At 36.7% G+C, this 18,783-nt stretch overlaps 2 protein-coding genes across 3 annotated transcripts in view; both read left to right on the top strand.

Moving 5' to 3' along the window:
• The first annotated feature begins 8 nt into the window (after nt 1-8).
• Nucleotides 9-5,274, top strand: LOC121872026 (lysophospholipase-like protein 1). The gene is made up of 5 exons (XM_042374669.1): nt 9-226; nt 1,129-1,276; nt 2,472-2,593; nt 3,335-3,450; nt 4,156-5,274. Exons 1-5 carry the CDS (start codon nt 142-144, stop codon nt 4,384-4,386), a joined length of 702 nt encoding a protein of 233 aa, XP_042230603.1. The 5' UTR covers nt 9-141; the 3' UTR covers nt 4,387-5,274.
• A 4,617-nt stretch (nt 5,275-9,891) lies between these two features.
• Nucleotides 9,892-18,783, top strand: part of LOC121872024 (microtubule-associated protein futsch-like) — a 40,562-nt gene continuing 31,670 nt past the window's right edge. For both annotated transcript variants that reach the window (XM_042374668.1, XM_042374667.1), the window contains exons 1-3: nt 9,892-10,063; nt 17,076-17,260; nt 17,655-17,851. In XM_042374668.1, the coding sequence (XP_042230602.1) occupies nt 9,919-10,063; nt 17,076-17,260; nt 17,655-17,851 (527 nt within the window). In that variant the 5' untranslated portion in view covers nt 9,892-9,918. The remainder of the gene's footprint in view (nt 10,064-17,075; nt 17,261-17,654; nt 17,852-18,783) is intronic.

Below are 18,783 nucleotides of genomic sequence, written 5' to 3'. Positions count from 1 at the left end.
ATAACAATAACAACACAGTTGCCAGTGTGTTGTTAAGCCGCCGCTGAGGGCAGGTGTGCGGGTAGTAGCCTGAGGAAATCTTCTAATAAATTGCTTTATAGAAATATACAAGAATTGTCTGACGGCGTTATATGTTTAAAGATGTCAAGTAAAATTCTACAGATGACTATAAGTGCTCAATCAAAACCTGTGCACACAGCATCTATTATATTTATGCATGGATCAGGTAAGAAATTAGTAAGTGGTGGTGAGTCTTGGTGCTTTGGTTCAGTTGTGTAATACATTAACTCCACCTAGGTTGGGGGCGGCTATAACGAGAGAAGAAGGTAATATTGCAGTAAACAGCAACCACAGAAATCCGGAAATTCACTACACTCAATCGATAATAATATTGTTTCTATGATCATTTTCTTGAATTACATTAGGTTAGGTTAGGTAACACATTTTTTATCAGATTCTTTGGTTGCTGTAATCTGCAATTTTATCGAGAAGAAAGCCAGTGGCCTATGTATAATTCCTCCATTTTTCTTGATAGTCTTGACTAGGGGTCCGACTAATTACCCAAATGTACCCAAATATAGCCGGAATGAAGTCAAATAATGGTCCTAGATGAATAAATCGGACTGCCAATCACTTCTCGACTAGTATTTGGTGTCAGAAAGTCACAAAGATTTGGGGGGGTTGTCATGGAACTGAAATCTGAAAATAATGTCTTGCTTTTTTTTTTTTAAAGTGGCAAAAGTATATGTTTAGTCAGTGCAGTAACTGCAACTCTCCTGCCACTGCATGCGATCTCTGTGATGCCAAAATACTCATGTCATCCTTAACTGGAAAGCCTTTCATCGCCTACCAAGCACCTCTAACATGAAACTTAATACCTTACATGTAACTTAATACCTTAATACCTTACATGTAACTTAATATCTAATTTTACTAAGCCCAGCCTAATGTAGTTCAGGTAATTATTGCAATCATGATTGAATATTGAACATCTGATCAGTGCACACGACCAAAAAAGTCATGAAATGAATCTCTATTTGAAATAGCTACAGAACATTGTTTCCAAATTTTACCTCAAGGTTAATTTTAGTGAGTTGTCTTGTTTCAACTTGAGTTCCTCTTTGGCAGGTGGCACAGGTCCTATGTCAAAGGAAGGTATCAAGATAACTTTAGGTAAACGCTTGACGTTCCCACATATTCGCATCTTGTATCCGACTTCACCACTGAGACCATACACCCCATCAAATGGTTACCTACAACACGTCTGGTTTAATAGGTACAGTATGTACAGTAATTACAGTTACAAGATACAGTATAACAGAGTTGTCTTAAAGCAGTTATGAATGAGCATAGAAAGAGTTACTGTACTTCTTTATTGTCACAATGGTAATTTGTATATCAAATTTTAAGATTACTGTTTGAAGCTTTTTCTTGTAATGAATATAGTGACTTGTGAAGGAGTCTGCAGAACAGAGTGGTCAGTTGAGAATGTACAAAATCATTTCCCTTACAATAGTATTCTGGTATTAGCTATGTCATTCAGAAGGAATTACAGAAAACACACATTTGATTTATGTCTAACCATGAACTGTACAGTAGTAGTGTTATACAATGATGAGCTGTAGTAAAAGCTGTAGTAAATAAGAGACAAAGGATTACTGTAGTTTAAACAACTTATTGATATACAAGCATCCCTTGATATATGATCTCTTAGCTTACAAATCTTCACATTAATGATGTCAATTTTTAACACCATATTTTCACTACTGTATACGATTGAACTTCCTCGGTTTAATGACTGTTGTATCAGGAAATTGAATGAAAATTACTCCCTAGCAGCTCTGTGTGTGTCTTCCTCTTCATTTGTCATCCCATAATGACTGCAATGCACAAACACATTCACTGTCATCCATGCAGGGAAGGACTACCTCTGCACTGCTGCCTGAATCTTTCTTCATGAGCCAATACCCACATGCATCAGAGGTGTTTCTGTTCACTTGCCAATCTTATGCTATGTGACCACTTGTTGTTTTTTATTCATTTTAGTCGTGGTTTCATGAAGTTATTGTTGTAAAACTCACATGTAAGCATTGTTTATACACATGAATAGCATCTGTTTTGTGCTCATTCAAACACTCAATGAATGAGACTACAGGATTAAAGTGTAGAATACGGTTTATTAGCTACTTATCACATTTTTCCAAATATAAATACAGTCCAGGTATCTATTTTACTAAAAATATAACAGTCTATATTACCAGTAAATATTCACAATTACTAATACAGTAGTACAGTATTGTACTGTATTAGTAATGTTTCATAATCAGTGTGTTTAACCGAGACAGTTTAAATATCTTATTCCTTATTAAATAACAAAATAGGTTTAGTAAAGTCTTATTATACAGCCCAGCTGTAATATGTATTGTCCTGTATCATGGGTATTTTCCAAATCACTTTATTTCAATTCACAGACACAGTATCTCACTGGAAGCGCCAGAAGACTTAACAACTATTGAGCCCATGGCTGAGGAAATTAACAACCTTATAGACCAAGAAATTCAACAAGGAATTGATGTTAAGAGAATTATCTTAGGTGAGTACAGTCAGGGCTCATGCATGGGGGAGGGGAGTCAAAGGTACTGGATAGTTGAATGGCCTGAGACAAAGTCCCCAGTATTATACAGGTAATGGACTTATTGTCTATGAAGTTGGTAAAGAGTAGAGCAGTTGTATGACGAGTGTTGTGGCCCCAAGTAGATGTGCTTCATCTCTGAGTGCAGTACAGAAGAGGTAATTTTATTTTATTGTAGATAAAAATTGCAATCCATTGACTAAAGATACAATCAAAATATTGTTATTGCCATATTCATTAATGACCATTCTGATTAGTTGCAAGTTTGAGAGGTTAAGGCCTGAGACACTAGCAGGATTAATATATTCTTTGATAATGTTTATAAGAATGAGAATACAGTATGTAGATTACTCAAAGATGTTTCTGGTTACAAGTACAGTATTGCATATTTCAATCCCTGACCTGAAGCCTTCCTGGACCATGAGTCAGCCACTGGATCAAGTGGGATTGAATCTTCAACTATGATGTAACTGGGTGAGAAATGATGCTGGCAGCAAAAGAAATTATCTGACCTTGTATTCCTGGTTGATGTGTCTTGCCACCAGACATATTAGACTCTCTTCCAAAAGGAGCTTTCACAGTTTAGATCTTTTAGGTCATAATTTTTTTAAATTGCATACTTAATGTCTTCCTTTCAATTAATAATTATTATTTTTTGTTTTACCTGAAAATTTTCATTTAATTAATTTTCTCTTTGGATAGGAGGATTTTCCATGGGATCAAGCTTGGCAATGCAGATGGGATATCGCTTCCGTAAAGATATAGGAGGAGTGTTTGTGTTGTCATCCTTCCTGAACCAGCACTCTAAGGTGTATGAGGTGGGTAATTCTGTATCAGTTAGAAGTTTGTGTTATATTTATGCCTCTACCTGCCTGCCTGGAATGTATAATGTTTGGCATGTGCTAAAGACAATGTGTGTGTTCATATTATTATGTTATTTTAGATTGTGGTTGTGGCAATAAATTAAGTTTCTGCTTTGAATGCCAATGTGTCTTTCTAAGAATCCATTTTCAAATATTGTATGTAGCTATGGCAAAAAGACATAGTTTATCTTTAAATTATAGTCCATTAAATTATAGTGATTAATCTGGGTTCTAACCCTGTGGTCTCAGCTGGCTGAACGACATGGGTACCCCAGTCTGGTCTCAGGTATAAAACAAGATAGAGTATTGGAATTACTCCTTCATTTCTGATGAATACCATCTCTGCTAATTCAGATAAACTAATCCTAGATATGAAATAATGTACTGTTAGAATTTATAATCTTGATTGTTGTTAATTTTCTGTTCATTTAAATACTAATCAGGAAAATATCTAAAGGACTGAGTAAATCTTCAGGTTTTGGTAAATATGTTCAGCATGCCTTATTATTGGTTTCTAGCTGGGTTCAATGTTAAAAGAAAGACTAATAAAATCTTCTTAGTCATTTTTCTTCTTCAGATATTAGGAGGTCTACTTACATTCAGTGTATTATTTGATGGGTAAACTTTAAGAATTCATAAATTTTTTTATCTTTTATAAAGGCCCTGGAATCTTCACCAGATGATAGTCGCCCTCCATTGTTTATGTGTCATGGAGAGAAGGATGATGTAGTCCCTTATGTTTGGGGTGAACACACCTTCAAGGAGCTACAAAGGCGTGGGGTGCCGGGGGAGTTTAAATCCTTCCTTAACTTGTACCATGCAGTAAATAAAGAGGAATTGATTATGTTACAAGAGTGGATTTTGCAACAACTTCCACCTCTTCAAAATTAGAGTTAATTGAATGAAATGCAAAACAAGTTAGCCGTATGTATTGTATTATTTGAATTCACTTCAGTACATCACCATACTATTACAAATATATGCTGTTGACTGCATCCTGAAACACGTTAATTGTCATGAAAATTTCCTATCTTCAAGATTTTTTTCCCTCGTTATTTAGTAAAGCGCGTGATAACAACTATTATAATACAGTGCTGTACTTGTATATTGTGAAATGTATCACCAGATAATAATTTATGTACAAGTTTGTTAGTAATTATAGCTGATGTATTGATAAGAGGATTCATCTGTTTCATTTAGTAATAATAATAATAATAATAATAATTAACGGTTTATTGAAAGAGCTTGGCAGCCAGAAGGCTGAAAATATACAGTTACATATTTGGGGAATGGGTTTCGAATTACAAATAATATACAAGTAACATAAGTGACACAAATAAGACATATAATAACTAGATGGGGAAAAGCTCAAACTACAGTTCATTTCAACATAGTGACAACTGATAGAACTACTACAGGTGATCATGGCCAACCTACGTAAGTGTGGTAAATGGTTGTAAAATGATGGTGGTGATTTTAAATGTTGAAGGGAATAATGTAATTTTCTAATTTATTATTTTTATTTTTGAAAGAGTAAAAGTTAAATACTTAGTACAGTACTTGTGATATCCTTATCAAAAACTCATGTACAATTTAATCATCTCATTAATTCTGTATATAATGAGTACAGTACAACACACTTACACAGTTCTAATGTCTACTCTACTTGTACAGAATATGGTGTAAGAGGTTACTATTGTAAGATGAAAGGTAGTAAAAGATATTATCCTGTCACATAATTTATTTTTTAAACAGTAAAGGTGTTATACAGGTACAGTATAGATGTTTTTTATTTCATGTGTTATCCTGCTATGTTGGTGGGGTAAAAATATCCAGAGAATTTGTAGACAGTGATGGCTTGCAGGAGAATAAACAGAGTGGATTGTCTCTCAACAGAGCAAAATTCCAAGGAAAGAATCATAAAAGCTTTTCAGAACATTTCTGAGTCCAGATCACATGATAATGCAGAGGGAGTTGCACAAGAAAATCCTGTTTAGCTTGAAGCAAAAGATGAAAAAACCTGCATATGAGGAAAGACAGTTTGACACAGCGCTGATGCACATTGTGTTCTGAGAAGAATGTACAGTATAAGAAACATTGTCAAAGCTAAAGGTTCATAAGAGCCTTGGCCCTGACATGATGCATCCTAGATTGCTAAGAGAGTTGTGCAATGAGATAATTCAAGACCAGACTTGACCAACACTGGCACAGGTACAGATTCATTCTGGAGCCAGTAGTTGCTAACATTGTGGAATGAGTGACTGCCCAAGTGGCTAATGAGCTGATCAGTGGCAAAGAGGATTAAATTTATCACAGATAATGATGAGGCGTTACAAAAAGTAGTTTACAGATTAGTGAAAAAAGGCAAAGAATATGGGGTAAATGCTATCAAGACGAAAGTAATGGTTGTTTCCAAATTAGAAATAAATCCTAAAGTAAAAATTATGGTAGGCAACAGGAAACTTAAACAAGTGGAAAATGTTGTGTTGTAGTGTACTGTACTCCGGGGATCACCAATTGTAGCGCACTGTACTCCTGGGGTCACCAATTGTAGCGTACTGTACTCCAGGGGTCACCAATTGTAGTGTACTGTACTCCTGGGGTCACCAATTGTAGTGTACTGTACTCTGGGGGTCATCAATTGTAGCGTACTGTACTCCTGGGGTCACCAATTGTAGTATACTGTACTCCAGGGGTCACCAATTGTAGCGCACTGTATCTCCGGGGGTCACCAATTGTAGCGTACTGTACTCCTGGGGTCACCAATTGTAGTGTACTGTACTCCTGGGGTCACCAATTGTAGTGTACTGTACTCCGGGGGTCACCAATTGTAGCGCACTGTACTCTGGGGGTCACCAATTGTAGCATACTGTACTCCTGGGGTCACCAATTGTAGCGTACTGTACTCCTGGGGTCACCAATTGTAGCATACTGTACTCCGGGGGTCACCAATTGTAGCGTACTGTACTCCGGGGGTCACCAATTGTAGCGTACTGTACTCCTGGGGTCACCAATTGTAGTGTACTGTACTCCTGGGGTCACCAATTGTATTGTACTGTATGTGGCCAGTTGTCAAATTTCTCTATGTTGTCTATTTTCTCTTTGATAGGCTCACATACATACGTACATGTAAGAGATCTCACACTCAGGATGGAGGTAAGAAGTGAAACTCACAATGCATTTTCTGTATGTATATATTGTATGTACAGTGCAGTGCTAGGGAGTTGCTGTGTGGTGAGGAGCTTGCTGAGAGGTCCAATTGGGTGAGGAGCTTAGTGAGAGGTCTTGTTGGTTGAGGAGCTTGTTGAAAGGTCTTGTTGGTTTGAGAGCGTTGGGTAGAGTGATGTCCACGGCCAGGCTGAGGTGTATTTATATGATTCTCCAGGATCAGGGAGATGAGGTGCGAAATGAGCGGCGCCAATCACCGCGCAGTCCGTAAATGAGGTCTGGTCTGTGGAACTCGCTGCTGATTGGCTGATATCGGACGGCAAGTGATCAGTCAGCAGTTGTACACGTCCGTCCGCGAGTGATGCCTGGTCTGTGGAACTCGCTGCTGATTGGCTGGTAAACGAACGGCAAGTGATCAGTCAGTAGTTGTAGGGGAGAGTATCCACTACAGTGTACAGTATAGTCTGGATTTACGCGGTCAATTGAACCCGTGGAGGTCCGCGTAAAACGAGAAACGCGTAAACGAAATAATAGAACATATGGGATCAATTGAAATAGAGACTGGGCCGACTCCCAAACTCCACTTTTTCCGACACAATACATACCTTGTAGTAAAAATAACATCATAATTTATGATGGTATTGATGCACACATAATATCTAAATAAAAAACTACAAATCTAAAGGTGTTTAACACTTACATAAGTAGAAGGGATGGGTCGGCACACATGGATGGCGGCTGGTTCCGAGGCAGAGGGCAGATTAGTGGCCCTCCGGTGAATCACTTTTACTACTCGCAGAGGTTTGCAGGGCCTCCCTGACAAATCCCTCAAATTCCATATCCTCACTGTCACTATCACTGACTTGGGCTGGCTGTGGTTGTGGTGGGTTGCGGGCGAAGAAGTCTTTAATACAGTACTACGTTGACGACTAGCATTGATGTTGTCGTGATAGCTCTGGATATACAGCTCCATAATTTTCGACAGAAGGTTATTAGACACTTCATACCGATGATTGACTGGGTCTTTGTCAAGGATGAGCTTGATTTTCTCCCCCCAACTCGATGATTTCCTTCACATAACCATGGCTTGGTCCAGGTAATTCAAGGTTTTTCTCGGGTGGTGGGGGTCCAGCGGAAGCCATTGTGAGGGGAATAGCGGGCACAAGAGAGAACTGTATACGCGGACTGAGAACAATGAGACTGGCCCAGCTAGGTCAGCGACTTCTGGTGGCAGGGCACGTCATGTTACATTAGACCAATCACAGCTAGCGGCAGAGGGAATGAGTGGGTGGTAAGGATGCGTGGCCCAATCGCAGTCCGATACGTCATATAACGTCAGCGATAATGTAAGAGTGACTTAATGCGCACAATGGCCGCTCCACTTCCCACGTAATTCAAAATTTTCATTCTGGCAAGGTCCCGCGTAAATGACCAAAAGCGTCAACAAAATCCGCGTAAATGCAGACTATACTGTATTTGGGAAGTAACATTAGCTGAGATGGTAGATATATGGAAGAAATCAGAACGAGAATAGGGCAAGTAAAAACAGCATTTAATAATCTAAACGACATAATGAAGAGGGCCATTAACTTCAATTTTAGGAAAAGGCTATTGAAAGACTTTATGTGGCAAGGATTGATGTATGGGTCAGAAACGTAGGCACTTTCAGCAGACACCAGAAGGAGCAACGGGCTTTAAAATGTGGTGTTATAGGCGAATGCTAAGAATGAGTGACACAGGAAAATGAATGAAGAAGTACTGTACCAAGATTACCAAAAACTTGAGAAAAATACTTGAAATGTACAGAAAAAGAAAAATACGATACTTTGGTCATATAAGTAAGAGTGAGGGGATAATAACAAGAATACAAATGGGCAAAGTTGAGGGTAGGAGGGCCAGGAGAAGGCAGAGACTGGGAGGAATGAAAGAAATAAAAAAAAAAACTCGTACGATCTTTAGAGGATTGGTAAAAACCCTATAACTTTTTTAGTGGAGGACTGTGGTCGCCAACCCTCAGATATAGGTACGGTACTCTTACTGATTGACTGTTATTAAGCTCTGGGAGATTAACTTTTAAATAACCCGCCACTGCTACTCCTCGGCTGGTTGGTGGCGCGCGACTGGAAAAGTTGTCATTTAGTGTGTATAAAACGCCACTTGCCATCTGAACATTTAACGCTTGCTTGGAGAACGAGGGGATTTATTAATACTTTATTTGTGTCTTGTCTGTTCAATGTATACGCCTGTTTGTGGCGAGATACAGCATATAAAAACAGACGTGGCCTTTTTTTTGTGAAATTTGGAAGGTGAAGGTTAAGCCGTTGTCCATTTATCTGACGTAATTTAATTGGTATAAGATGTGCGCAATACTTCATATACTTGATGGGAAAGTAAGTTATTCAGGGCCACAATTTGGCGGACTGCGCCTGAAAATTTCAAGGTTTTCTCCAAATGGCTTTAATGGTGGACACGATGTAGTGCGGCTTAAAAACTGTTAAGAGTTAAAATCTGGTCTGATGAACAATTCAATAATTATGTTTCACCATGACGTTCGTTTTCGTGTTTCGCAACATGTAGTCACCAGAAGGAATTTTATTTACATTTTACTCCAACATTTAACTAAATGTTAAACTTATCATTACGGCGCATTATTGGAAAAGGTAATAAAATACTTATATACGCATTGTGCGATATTCTCAGGAGATCTTAGCAACTTTTGTTTACTATTAATATTAAAGTTATGTTAATTAAGAGCAGTGTATAATGTGGCTGCAAAACAAACACTTTTCTGGTTTACTTATTTGTCGTGGTACTGTTGCAACTCGTGTGCCGACTGCAGCTCTATTAGACTGCATACTTCTAGTCCGCGAACCACGCAAGCAATAAACACAAAGAACTTAGTTTTGCTTGCGTGATTGTGGCAGCTTAAAGCACGAGATGGAAGTAATGTCATTCATGAACATGTTAAGTGGGTAATTATAATAATATGAACTTAGCGAAATGCGTAAGTAGAGATAGTATTGATGTTCCGTTTAACCCTTGAAAGATTTGTGGTGGAAAACAAATAGACGCCGATGAAGCCTTATAAGTAAAAGGCTAAAACATTATCTAAAGGTTCTAATTCTCTTATTAGAAACATTGAAGTATTCCTAAGAGGATCTAGTATAAGGTGAGTGCCGTGATGCTCACTTGTTCACCTGGAGACGCTAACATCACCGATTTGTTTTTGTGGCGTTTATTGACGTCAATGTGAAAATGGCGTCCAATGATGAGGACTTGTGTACAAGTCACGCAGATTTTGCTGTAATATGTTCCTTTATCGACAAATTTGGAGAGAAGCTAGGGTTAACTCTTCCCAACATAGGCGAGCTTCAAAGTTCATTAGAAGACACAGATAACGGTAAGCCGATAAGCTACAGAGGATTGTATTGTTTGACAACCTCTCTGCGCCTCAACTTTGTAGCCCCAGCAAAGGCCTCCACAAACATTATTTTCAGTCTATCGGGAGGGAGAGGTCATGGCGTGTCAGATAGTAGCCACATAAGTGTAGCCACATGTGAGATAAGTATGCTGAAGTAAGAATTTTTAACATGTGTCATTGCACAATAGTTGTCATGAATTTAATAACATCACAAATTTACTTTACGAAGGTTTTTATTTAATTGACGGGACAATTGATATATTAACCAAGCTCATCCATTGTTTATATAATCATTTTGGGTTTTAATTTTCATATGTCTACAGTGTTGATGAAATGTCATTGGTGAAGGGGGTGGGTCCAGAGTGTGACAGCTGAGGGACAAGTGTGACATGGAATAACACAAATCATTCTTGTTATTGTTTATGAATTTCAAGTTGACTGTCAGTAAAATAAAGAGAATTAGTGTGCAGAAATATTGTGTATATTTTCTAAAAAAAATGAAAAATTCTTGACAGCTGAAGCAAACAGTCATAGCTTGTCCCCAATCTCACTCACATTGTAAAAGAATAAATTTACCATTATTTCACTTGCAACAAAAATTAACATCTGTTTATGAAGGCAGGAATTACTCTGTGTGGTAGCTGAGGTCAACTTTTGTATCAAACACAAACATCTGTTTGTTACCATTGTACCCTGAAGCTGAAATGATGAAAACAATAACTAGGAAAGTGTTATTGTGACAAATTATAAGAAAATTGATTGATGGATAAGAGAACCGTGACACACATTATAGTGAAGGGTAAAAAGTTTGTTTCATGCTTAGTCTGGCGCACAAGACTATCATCATCTCATACAATATGTTTTAAAGGTTCTTGGTGCAACAGATTTTTGATGTGTTGGTTCACAATAAAACTGTATATAAAAGAAAAATGTAAACCTATGCTGGTGCTATAATACAAACAGTCGTGTACATGAAAAATACTGACATTTGCCTCCTGGAAATTAAAAAAAAATCACCATGTAAATTTATCTAAATATCAAAAGATTTGGTAAATAGAATTAAAACACTCCACAAAAGATGTCCTTTAGGCTCATGCCCTTATATGGAATTAACCATAATTTTGTGTACATGATTATGAGACTCCATTTAGAATCAGGTGGGGTACAGAGAAGAACACCTTTCACTAACAGAATCATGTGAAACCTACATCATTTAATCTCTTTTGACAGATGATATGAACAAAGCTAACTAACTAGACATTGCAGTTTGTTTTAAGTATTGCTTGTTTGGTATGTGTCATCTTTCTAATATCCTTTTGTTTTTGGTTGGATTGGCATGTACAGTAGTTGTGTATCTAAATATGTGTGTCATATTTCATGACTGCTTTCACTTACATCTATAGATTTATATACAGGTTCACCCCCTCTAATCTGACACCCTATGGTTCAGCATGATTTGTGTTTGGCTGTATTTTACTGTACTGCACTGTACTGGATTGGACTGTACTTTGTGAAACTGCGTGTTGAGGATGGTGCCAGTTTCCTGCACTTCTACAAATTTGGTTGATGTCTGCCAGTCTGGTCTCACTGTTATTCTGTGCTTTGGGCTTACATTAAGTTATACTTTACTTTTTAATACGGCTTCTGAGACCAGCAAATCGTGGAAGTGATGGTAATGTTATGTAAGCCGCACTGGGCTTACACAAGATTTGTATACACCAATAATTCCACAAATTACATGTCATGAATAAAGATATACATTACATTGCAATATATAAATTTCATAAATTATTATTTACAATACAAACCCTCCAAATATAAACATGTTTAGGTTAAGAGTCTCACTTGTAGGAGTTTGTCTCCATGATAGGCAGATAATTGTGGTCCTGTATTATTTATTTTATATTTAATACATTGATGTTTCTATTTTGGGGGAAATTATAATAATTTTTGTCACTAGGTACAGTATGTATCTTCAGTTGACCTTTACTGTACCTAGTTAACTTTTTATTAATGGTAACCTGTACTGTATTTGAATCTCATGTACAGGTACAGTATCAGTAGAGTAGAGGGATTTGTTCACCAGACTATACTAGATCTTAAGAGGTTTGTAAATTTCTATGGTCTGGCACTGGTCAGATCCAGAGAGTATTGGAAAGGTTTGACCTGTACTTGCCCCATTTTATACTTTACAAGCTGAAACTGTTCTTTGTGTAATAATGCATTGTCTACTATATACAATACTATACTCTGTATGGATTGACATAATAAAATAAAGATTTATTGTGGCCAGTTTCATGGTGTGTACAGTTGCAGAAATGTGTTCCTACACCCCCTGTGGTAATCCATGTCTCCAAATGGCAATGTTGCAGTAATAGTATCGCTATTTATGAATGAATGGGTATTGGTCGTGTAACGGTGGAAGTGATAAGTGGATAGGTTTCCTATAGGCTGGCTGTTTGGAGACATTTGTTACCACATGGAGAGTAGGAACGCATTTCCGCAACTGTACAATCTGCCGAAGAAATGGTGTCACGGCTTTCAGTATGATTCGTTCAAACACCGGTATCTGGCAACTTAGTGGGAACCGTGCGAGTGACTGACCACTCAACAGTGGGCTGGATGCCAAATTTTTCATTACCTAACCTTTTTTCTGGCATTCCCTCATAAATTTACACGTTAAATGCTTCAAGGCAAATAATAACTGTGAAAGAGCTACAGTATTATATTAATCCCATGGTTAAAAGACGAAGGAGCTGAATGCAGAAGAGAATAAAGGGCAGCCAGTCCGGGATGATACAGCAACACAAACCAATAACATTTCTAAGTGTAGCTTATTTCCTTGTTTAGAAGTGGTTTTATTTTAGAATAATATGAAAGGCTTTTGTTACTCTAAAATAATTCTTAGTTGAATAAAGTTTCATGGAAGTTAACAATTTTACAAAATGTACTTTTTTCATCCAAAACAAATGACCGTTGAATGAGAATTTTTAATGTTTATATATGTACAGTACAGTATTTTATTATTGGCTGCTAAGTAATACATTACCTTGAGAGTATAAATTATAATTAATTTTCTAATAATTACGAGGGGAAACAGTATAAACAAAAATTATTTTAGCATACCTATACTGTACTGTAGTTTATCTAAAACTCAAAAATTTGTTTTGTGATATTCCAGGGCCTAGTTTTTAGGCTGGAACGTTTATACTTTATTGGGTTTTAGTTGCAAAACCCAAGTTGTCTGTTATCCATTTATTCAGGAACTACTAAGACAATTCCAAAGTGTAAATCAACCGTAACTTATCACTGTAACTATGAGTGTTAAGAGAAGGACGGAGGCTATGTAAATAGACCTGCTTTAAGACGTCCTTCCTATGTGAGGTGTGGAGTGAGAATGAGGCCCCAGGGCGTCAGTGCTCCGAACGCCTGGCCCCTTCAACGCTGACCTAAGCTGTCTCTGGCTACACCTTATAAGGAAGGGTGCCGACCAGATGCCATCAAGATGGCCAGTGGAAAGTTACAGGGGATGATTATGTATATAAATCAATATGTGATTACCAATTTTGTAATCATTCTGTTTATGAAACAGGGGCCATTACAGTGAATGTTTCCCACTTTATGTCATCGTCCATCGAGGTGGTGAATATGGAATGTTGTTTTTACATTTTCATTAAAGACATGGGTAACCCTAGTGAGTATGAATATTATTTCAATTCATATCTTTTTATTCGATTTTCATTTCAGCTTAAAAACAATTAATGCACAGTTCAGTACTGTACTGGTACAATATACCTTTTCGTTTTGACGTCCAATTCTAATTCCTCAAATAATTCATAATTGTTTCTGAGCGATAATCTTGTATGTCATATTTCATATCAAAATACAGATATACTCCAAAAAAACAACGTCCCATTAACCGCCGCTTCGCTTAACCGATGATTACGTATTAGAGAAATACCCTGCAAATTTTGTTGATACTCGTTGATCCGACGATTGAGAGAAGAGCAGCAGAGTTATTTTGAATTTGGAGGGTGGTGGTGTGGTGCAAACTTTTGCCACGAGAGTGCTCTGCGCGCTGCCTCTGACTCATTCCCGCCTCTACACTTTTTTTACACTTACCACGTGTCTCCAACTTTGTGTTGTGTCGTTATTTCCTACTTTGTGTGTTATACAACCATGGCTAAACACCCCAGTGATAGTTTCTCTTGTGCTGCCCAGGGCAGCTTGATGTGATATGGCATAATAAGAGTGGTGATGGAGCAGCAAAGATTGGAAGAGACTTTAACTTGCCACACTAAACACAAGTAAATATCAGTCTTAATGTATGCTTCACATTCCTTATTTAATGCTCATTATGCTTTATTTATATGTCTGCTTTATTTTCTTTCTTGAAAGTGTGCACAACAGAGATATATCAAGGGTAGATGGGAGTTTTGGTGGGGTGGCCGGTCCCTAACCTCCCCGATTTGTTATATTCTTAAGGGATTAATTGCTTCGATAACTTGATTCACTAACCAATGACTGTTCACGGTCCCTATATGTGTCAGTTATTCGGGTATGTGAAAGATATTATATACGACCATGGCCGTCGTATGTCCAGGTTGTTGTAAGTGCAGGAGAGACTATATATATATATATATATATATATATATATATATATATATATATATATATATATATATATATATATATATATATATATATATATATATATATATATATATATATATATATATATATATATATATATATATATATATATATATATATATACCTTAAATAAACATAATATAAACAGCAATAATAAAACAATACAGTTGCTGGCCTCCACCTTCCTCACAGGAGGGTGACCAGAGCAATTATCTAAAACAAGGAAAATTTTGGAGGCCTCAGGCAGCCTCACCTTACAACAGCAAGCATGAGCTTCAGGTAAAAAATAATGGGTAACCTATTCACTGGTTATTTCCTGGATGATCCATGCCTGCTGAATTTACTCTATGAAGGATTTTTTTTCCTCCAGGGCACAAGGTTTAGAAATTTGCCATCACATCTGTGTGTTCCAGCTGCATTTGCTCACTTTAGAACAGTAAGCTGCTTAGATTTTTATACCAGACACCATCTTGTCCTCTGTGCCAGCAAACCTGTTATGAGTCAAACAGCAAAACATCAGATGATGATGAGGTGCTGACACAGGTCTGTCAGGGCTTCCCATACTGGTCCTGGTCAGTTTATAAGACAAACTGAAGGCAACATGCAGTACTGTACTTTACTAAGAAAGCTTAAGTAAGCTAAAAATAATACTCTACTTTGTACATGTAGAGTTTTACTTATCATGACTCATAGAATTGCAACTTGAAGCAGTAGCAAGACAACTGACTCAGGATGTTTTGACTGGGAATGGTAAGGGTATTTTGGTATCCCAGATTTTCATCTAACATCAGTGGAAAGAATACAGTGATAAATGGATAAGTTCAGTATTTCTTCTTTGGATAAAACTTCATCAAAAATCAAACCCAGCCAAAAAAATTATGCAGTGCAGTAGACTTACTGTTGATGCATCACTATGAAATAACCATATGTCTTGGCTGGGCATCACAGTTCATCACAACCAGTAGTGTATTTGCTCAGTAACTTTCATGTCCTCCACTGCATGTATTTCACTTCCTGCTATTATATTTATAATTGGTTTATTATTATTGTGTACATAAAAAAATATTAAAACTTGTTTTGTAGCATTTTAATGCATTTTGGGGATCTTTTCTTAAGCGTGTATCTCGGCTTTAAGAATGGGATTTTATGGGAAAATGTTTGTAAATATGAGATCATGCACATAAGAACAGAGAATATACACGTACTGTAATAGCTTCATGGGTGCTTCATACAGTACATCTGCCAGCCACCCTCACTTCTTAGTTAACCTAAAGCACATTCATTTGTGGATGTAGCTCATGTCAATGTGTTTATTTTTCCCATATTTATGGACAGTACAGCACTTGAAACCTTAGCTCTGTGTTAACAAAATATGGGTGGTAAAAGTAAATGTGAACATGTTAATCCATTTCATGTGAAGTGGTATAAATGTGGGTAAACATTAAGTGGGTGTTCCTAATTTAAGTGACTGTATTATGACTGTCTTTAATGAACAGAGTTTGTAATTATGAAATATGATTCCTTTGTATTGTGTTGTAAGGATGGCATATGTCTTTTCCTTTATGTAATACAGTATGTCTCATCTGGTAGACTAGATGGTTGATAATATTACATCAGTTTTATTTTATCCATTAAATTTTGAAAAACTGGTTTTGTGTGTGTAGTTTTTTTTTGGTGTGAAACGTATGGATTTAACTTTGACAAAAAATATCAGTTCTTCTTCAGATATTTGTTCTTTGGCCTCATGTGGTTTATTGTCTTGTTTTAGGTTGATGTGTGCTCTTGGTGGCTGTTATGTGACCATTTCTAATTGATGACTTAAGACTTGTATAGTCTCCAACAGTTAGAGTTTTTCAAATAACAGGACTGCAAACAGAGTACAGCACTGTTTCTTTGAATCAAATACTGTACTGTATAATTTTAGACATTGTATTTGTACTGAAGATTTATTGTGTCTTCCACTTTTTAGTTAATTTGTGAGTAATCTTTACGCTTTTTAGTCAGAATTGTAAGTTCATAAAAGCAATATCCCTGAACTACATAGCAATGGCCACCATTTTGTATCCAGAATAAAGTACTGTACTGTTGTGTGTCAGCATACTTAGGTAACTTTTAGGTGAACTTGACTGAGTGTTATGAAGAATTAGTAGAATCAACGCAGGTACGGAGCAGCACCTGTTTATATATTTATGCGAATCTCCTTTAACTCAGGAGGTAAACATTAACAGTTAAGTTATATGCAATAATTATTTTGTAGGATTTTAAGGGATCTACTTTAAAATAGTTTGTATTTGTAACATAAATGTTCATTATAACATTTTTCCATTTTTGTCCACAGTCAGCCCTCTCGTATCACAGTCCGTAAGTCAGTTATTGAGACGTATTAACAAATCAGTGAAGTTGGACAGATGGGAGAGAGGGCTTCAACGTTTTGCACATAGTTATTCTCACCAAGATGGCTGGGAACTTGAACGTTTTGGCTTCAAGAAGGCCAAACTGGAAGTTAAGATACGTGTTCTTAAGGTGAGCATCGCTCTACACCACAGTACTTGGGCTAGTGTTGGTGGTGCAGATTTTTTCTTATGCACAAGTTTTGGAATCTTTATTTTAGTAATTAGAATACTGTACTTTATATTATGTGGGCTAAAATATTATTTTAAATGTAGTGTATCCCATGATTGTTTAATATACAGTACTGTATTGTTTTGACTGGATAAAACTTTTTTTTATCTCTATTTTGAGCTCCTAAGTTACATTAATTAGAGATAATGGAAAAGAGAAATGAAGGAAGAGTGTGTGTTGGATTTGATTGGACTTTTTATCTGGAGAAGGCTTGTAAAGGTGAAAGAAATTTGTTTTCTCCAGTACAGTATAACACAGAATACTGTAATAAGACTGTTTTTTTTATTGATTTCAGAACTTACTTGAAGCACAGTTTGATATGTATAAGAGTTTCAAAGACAAAGTGAACCTGTTGGGTGCAAATGAGCTGCGTCTACAGCCATGTGGACGTGACAAAAAGGGTGTGTCATACTGGTTTCAGTTGGACGAGTGTGCTAATCTACGTGTGTACTGTGATGACCAGGATGAGGAAACCTGGACACTTGTTGCTAGGTGGGTAGTTTACCTCACACATTATTTATAACTTCATTTGCTCATATTTAGCTTGAATGTCTCATAACTGAAGATCTCAATCTTTGTAGGTGTTGGTGCTAGAGAAATTCTGTATTTTTTGTATTAATTTTATTTTTTCTTTAACATGTTTAACCTATCCTGTCAATATCATCTGATATAATCAGATACTTTAATTGTTTTACTTTAAAAGGATTACTTTTCAAGATTGAAACAGGAAACTAATTTTAGTAATTTTACTTAACTGTGAATCTTATTTTACATATTCTCATAAGTTTGGTGTTGTTTTTTTTTTATTCATAATCCAGCTCGGGAGTTGATGTGAAGTGAAAGTTTGGCCTAATTTCAACCCAACTTTATCTGTTCCTAACTTCCTCGATCCTTTAATACATTATCATTTCCTGCTTGACCTCATATTATCTAACTGTAATTACTTCATCTATTGTCAACAAATTGGGGCTTCTAAGAAAGGGGAATGGGGAAAATATGATATATTTAGCAACAGCCCTGGGTTAGTCACTAATTCAGTGTTTGTCTTTCATTCAGTACTTTTTTGCATGTTCATGAAGTCCACTTTGTCCTCGGAAACTTCGTTTTCTGAGTTAATTTTAAATGGAAATAGGTTCCAGTCATTTGTTATTCTGTGTTGTGCATTAGCCAAAAATGAACACAAACTGCTATAATAAACAACAAAAATTATACAGGGCAGATCATAAAATAAAATAATACATTTTATGTACAAAAATGTCTGAGCAATGCCAAAAGTGAACCACACAGCTCAGCCAGCCAGCTGACTCAAATGTGTGTGGCTGCCGCACTGCGCTATGTGTATGCCGTGATGTCACATCAGGCCATGGGAGAGGGAGTGCGGTGTTTGCTGGCTGAGATGTGGCAACATAGTTACAGTAACCCAC

Source organism: Homarus americanus, unplaced genomic scaffold, assembly GCF_018991925.1.
Source record: "Homarus americanus isolate GMGI-L3 unplaced genomic scaffold, GMGI_Hamer_2.0 scaffold51476, whole genome shotgun sequence".
Taxonomy (NCBI): domain Eukaryota; kingdom Metazoa; phylum Arthropoda; class Malacostraca; order Decapoda; family Nephropidae; genus Homarus; species Homarus americanus.
Note: the sequence above shows the minus strand (reverse complement) of the source record. Positions and strands in the feature narration are given on the sequence as shown.

What these genes read in the sequence shown, in the direction of transcription:
- LOC121872026 (XM_042374669.1), top strand. Translation starts at nt 142, where the DNA reads ATGTCAAGTAAAATTCTACAGATGACTATAAGTGCTCAATCAAAACCT. An exon ending in TATATTTATGCATGGATCAG is followed by an intron (nt 227 to 1,128) that starts GTAAGAAATTAG and finishes CCTCTTTGGCAG; the next exon opens with GTGGCACAGGTCCTATGTCA. An exon ending in AGCACTCTAAGGTGTATGAG is followed by an intron (nt 3,451 to 4,155) that starts GTGGGTAATTCT and finishes TCTTTTATAAAG; the next exon opens with GCCCTGGAATCTTCACCAGA.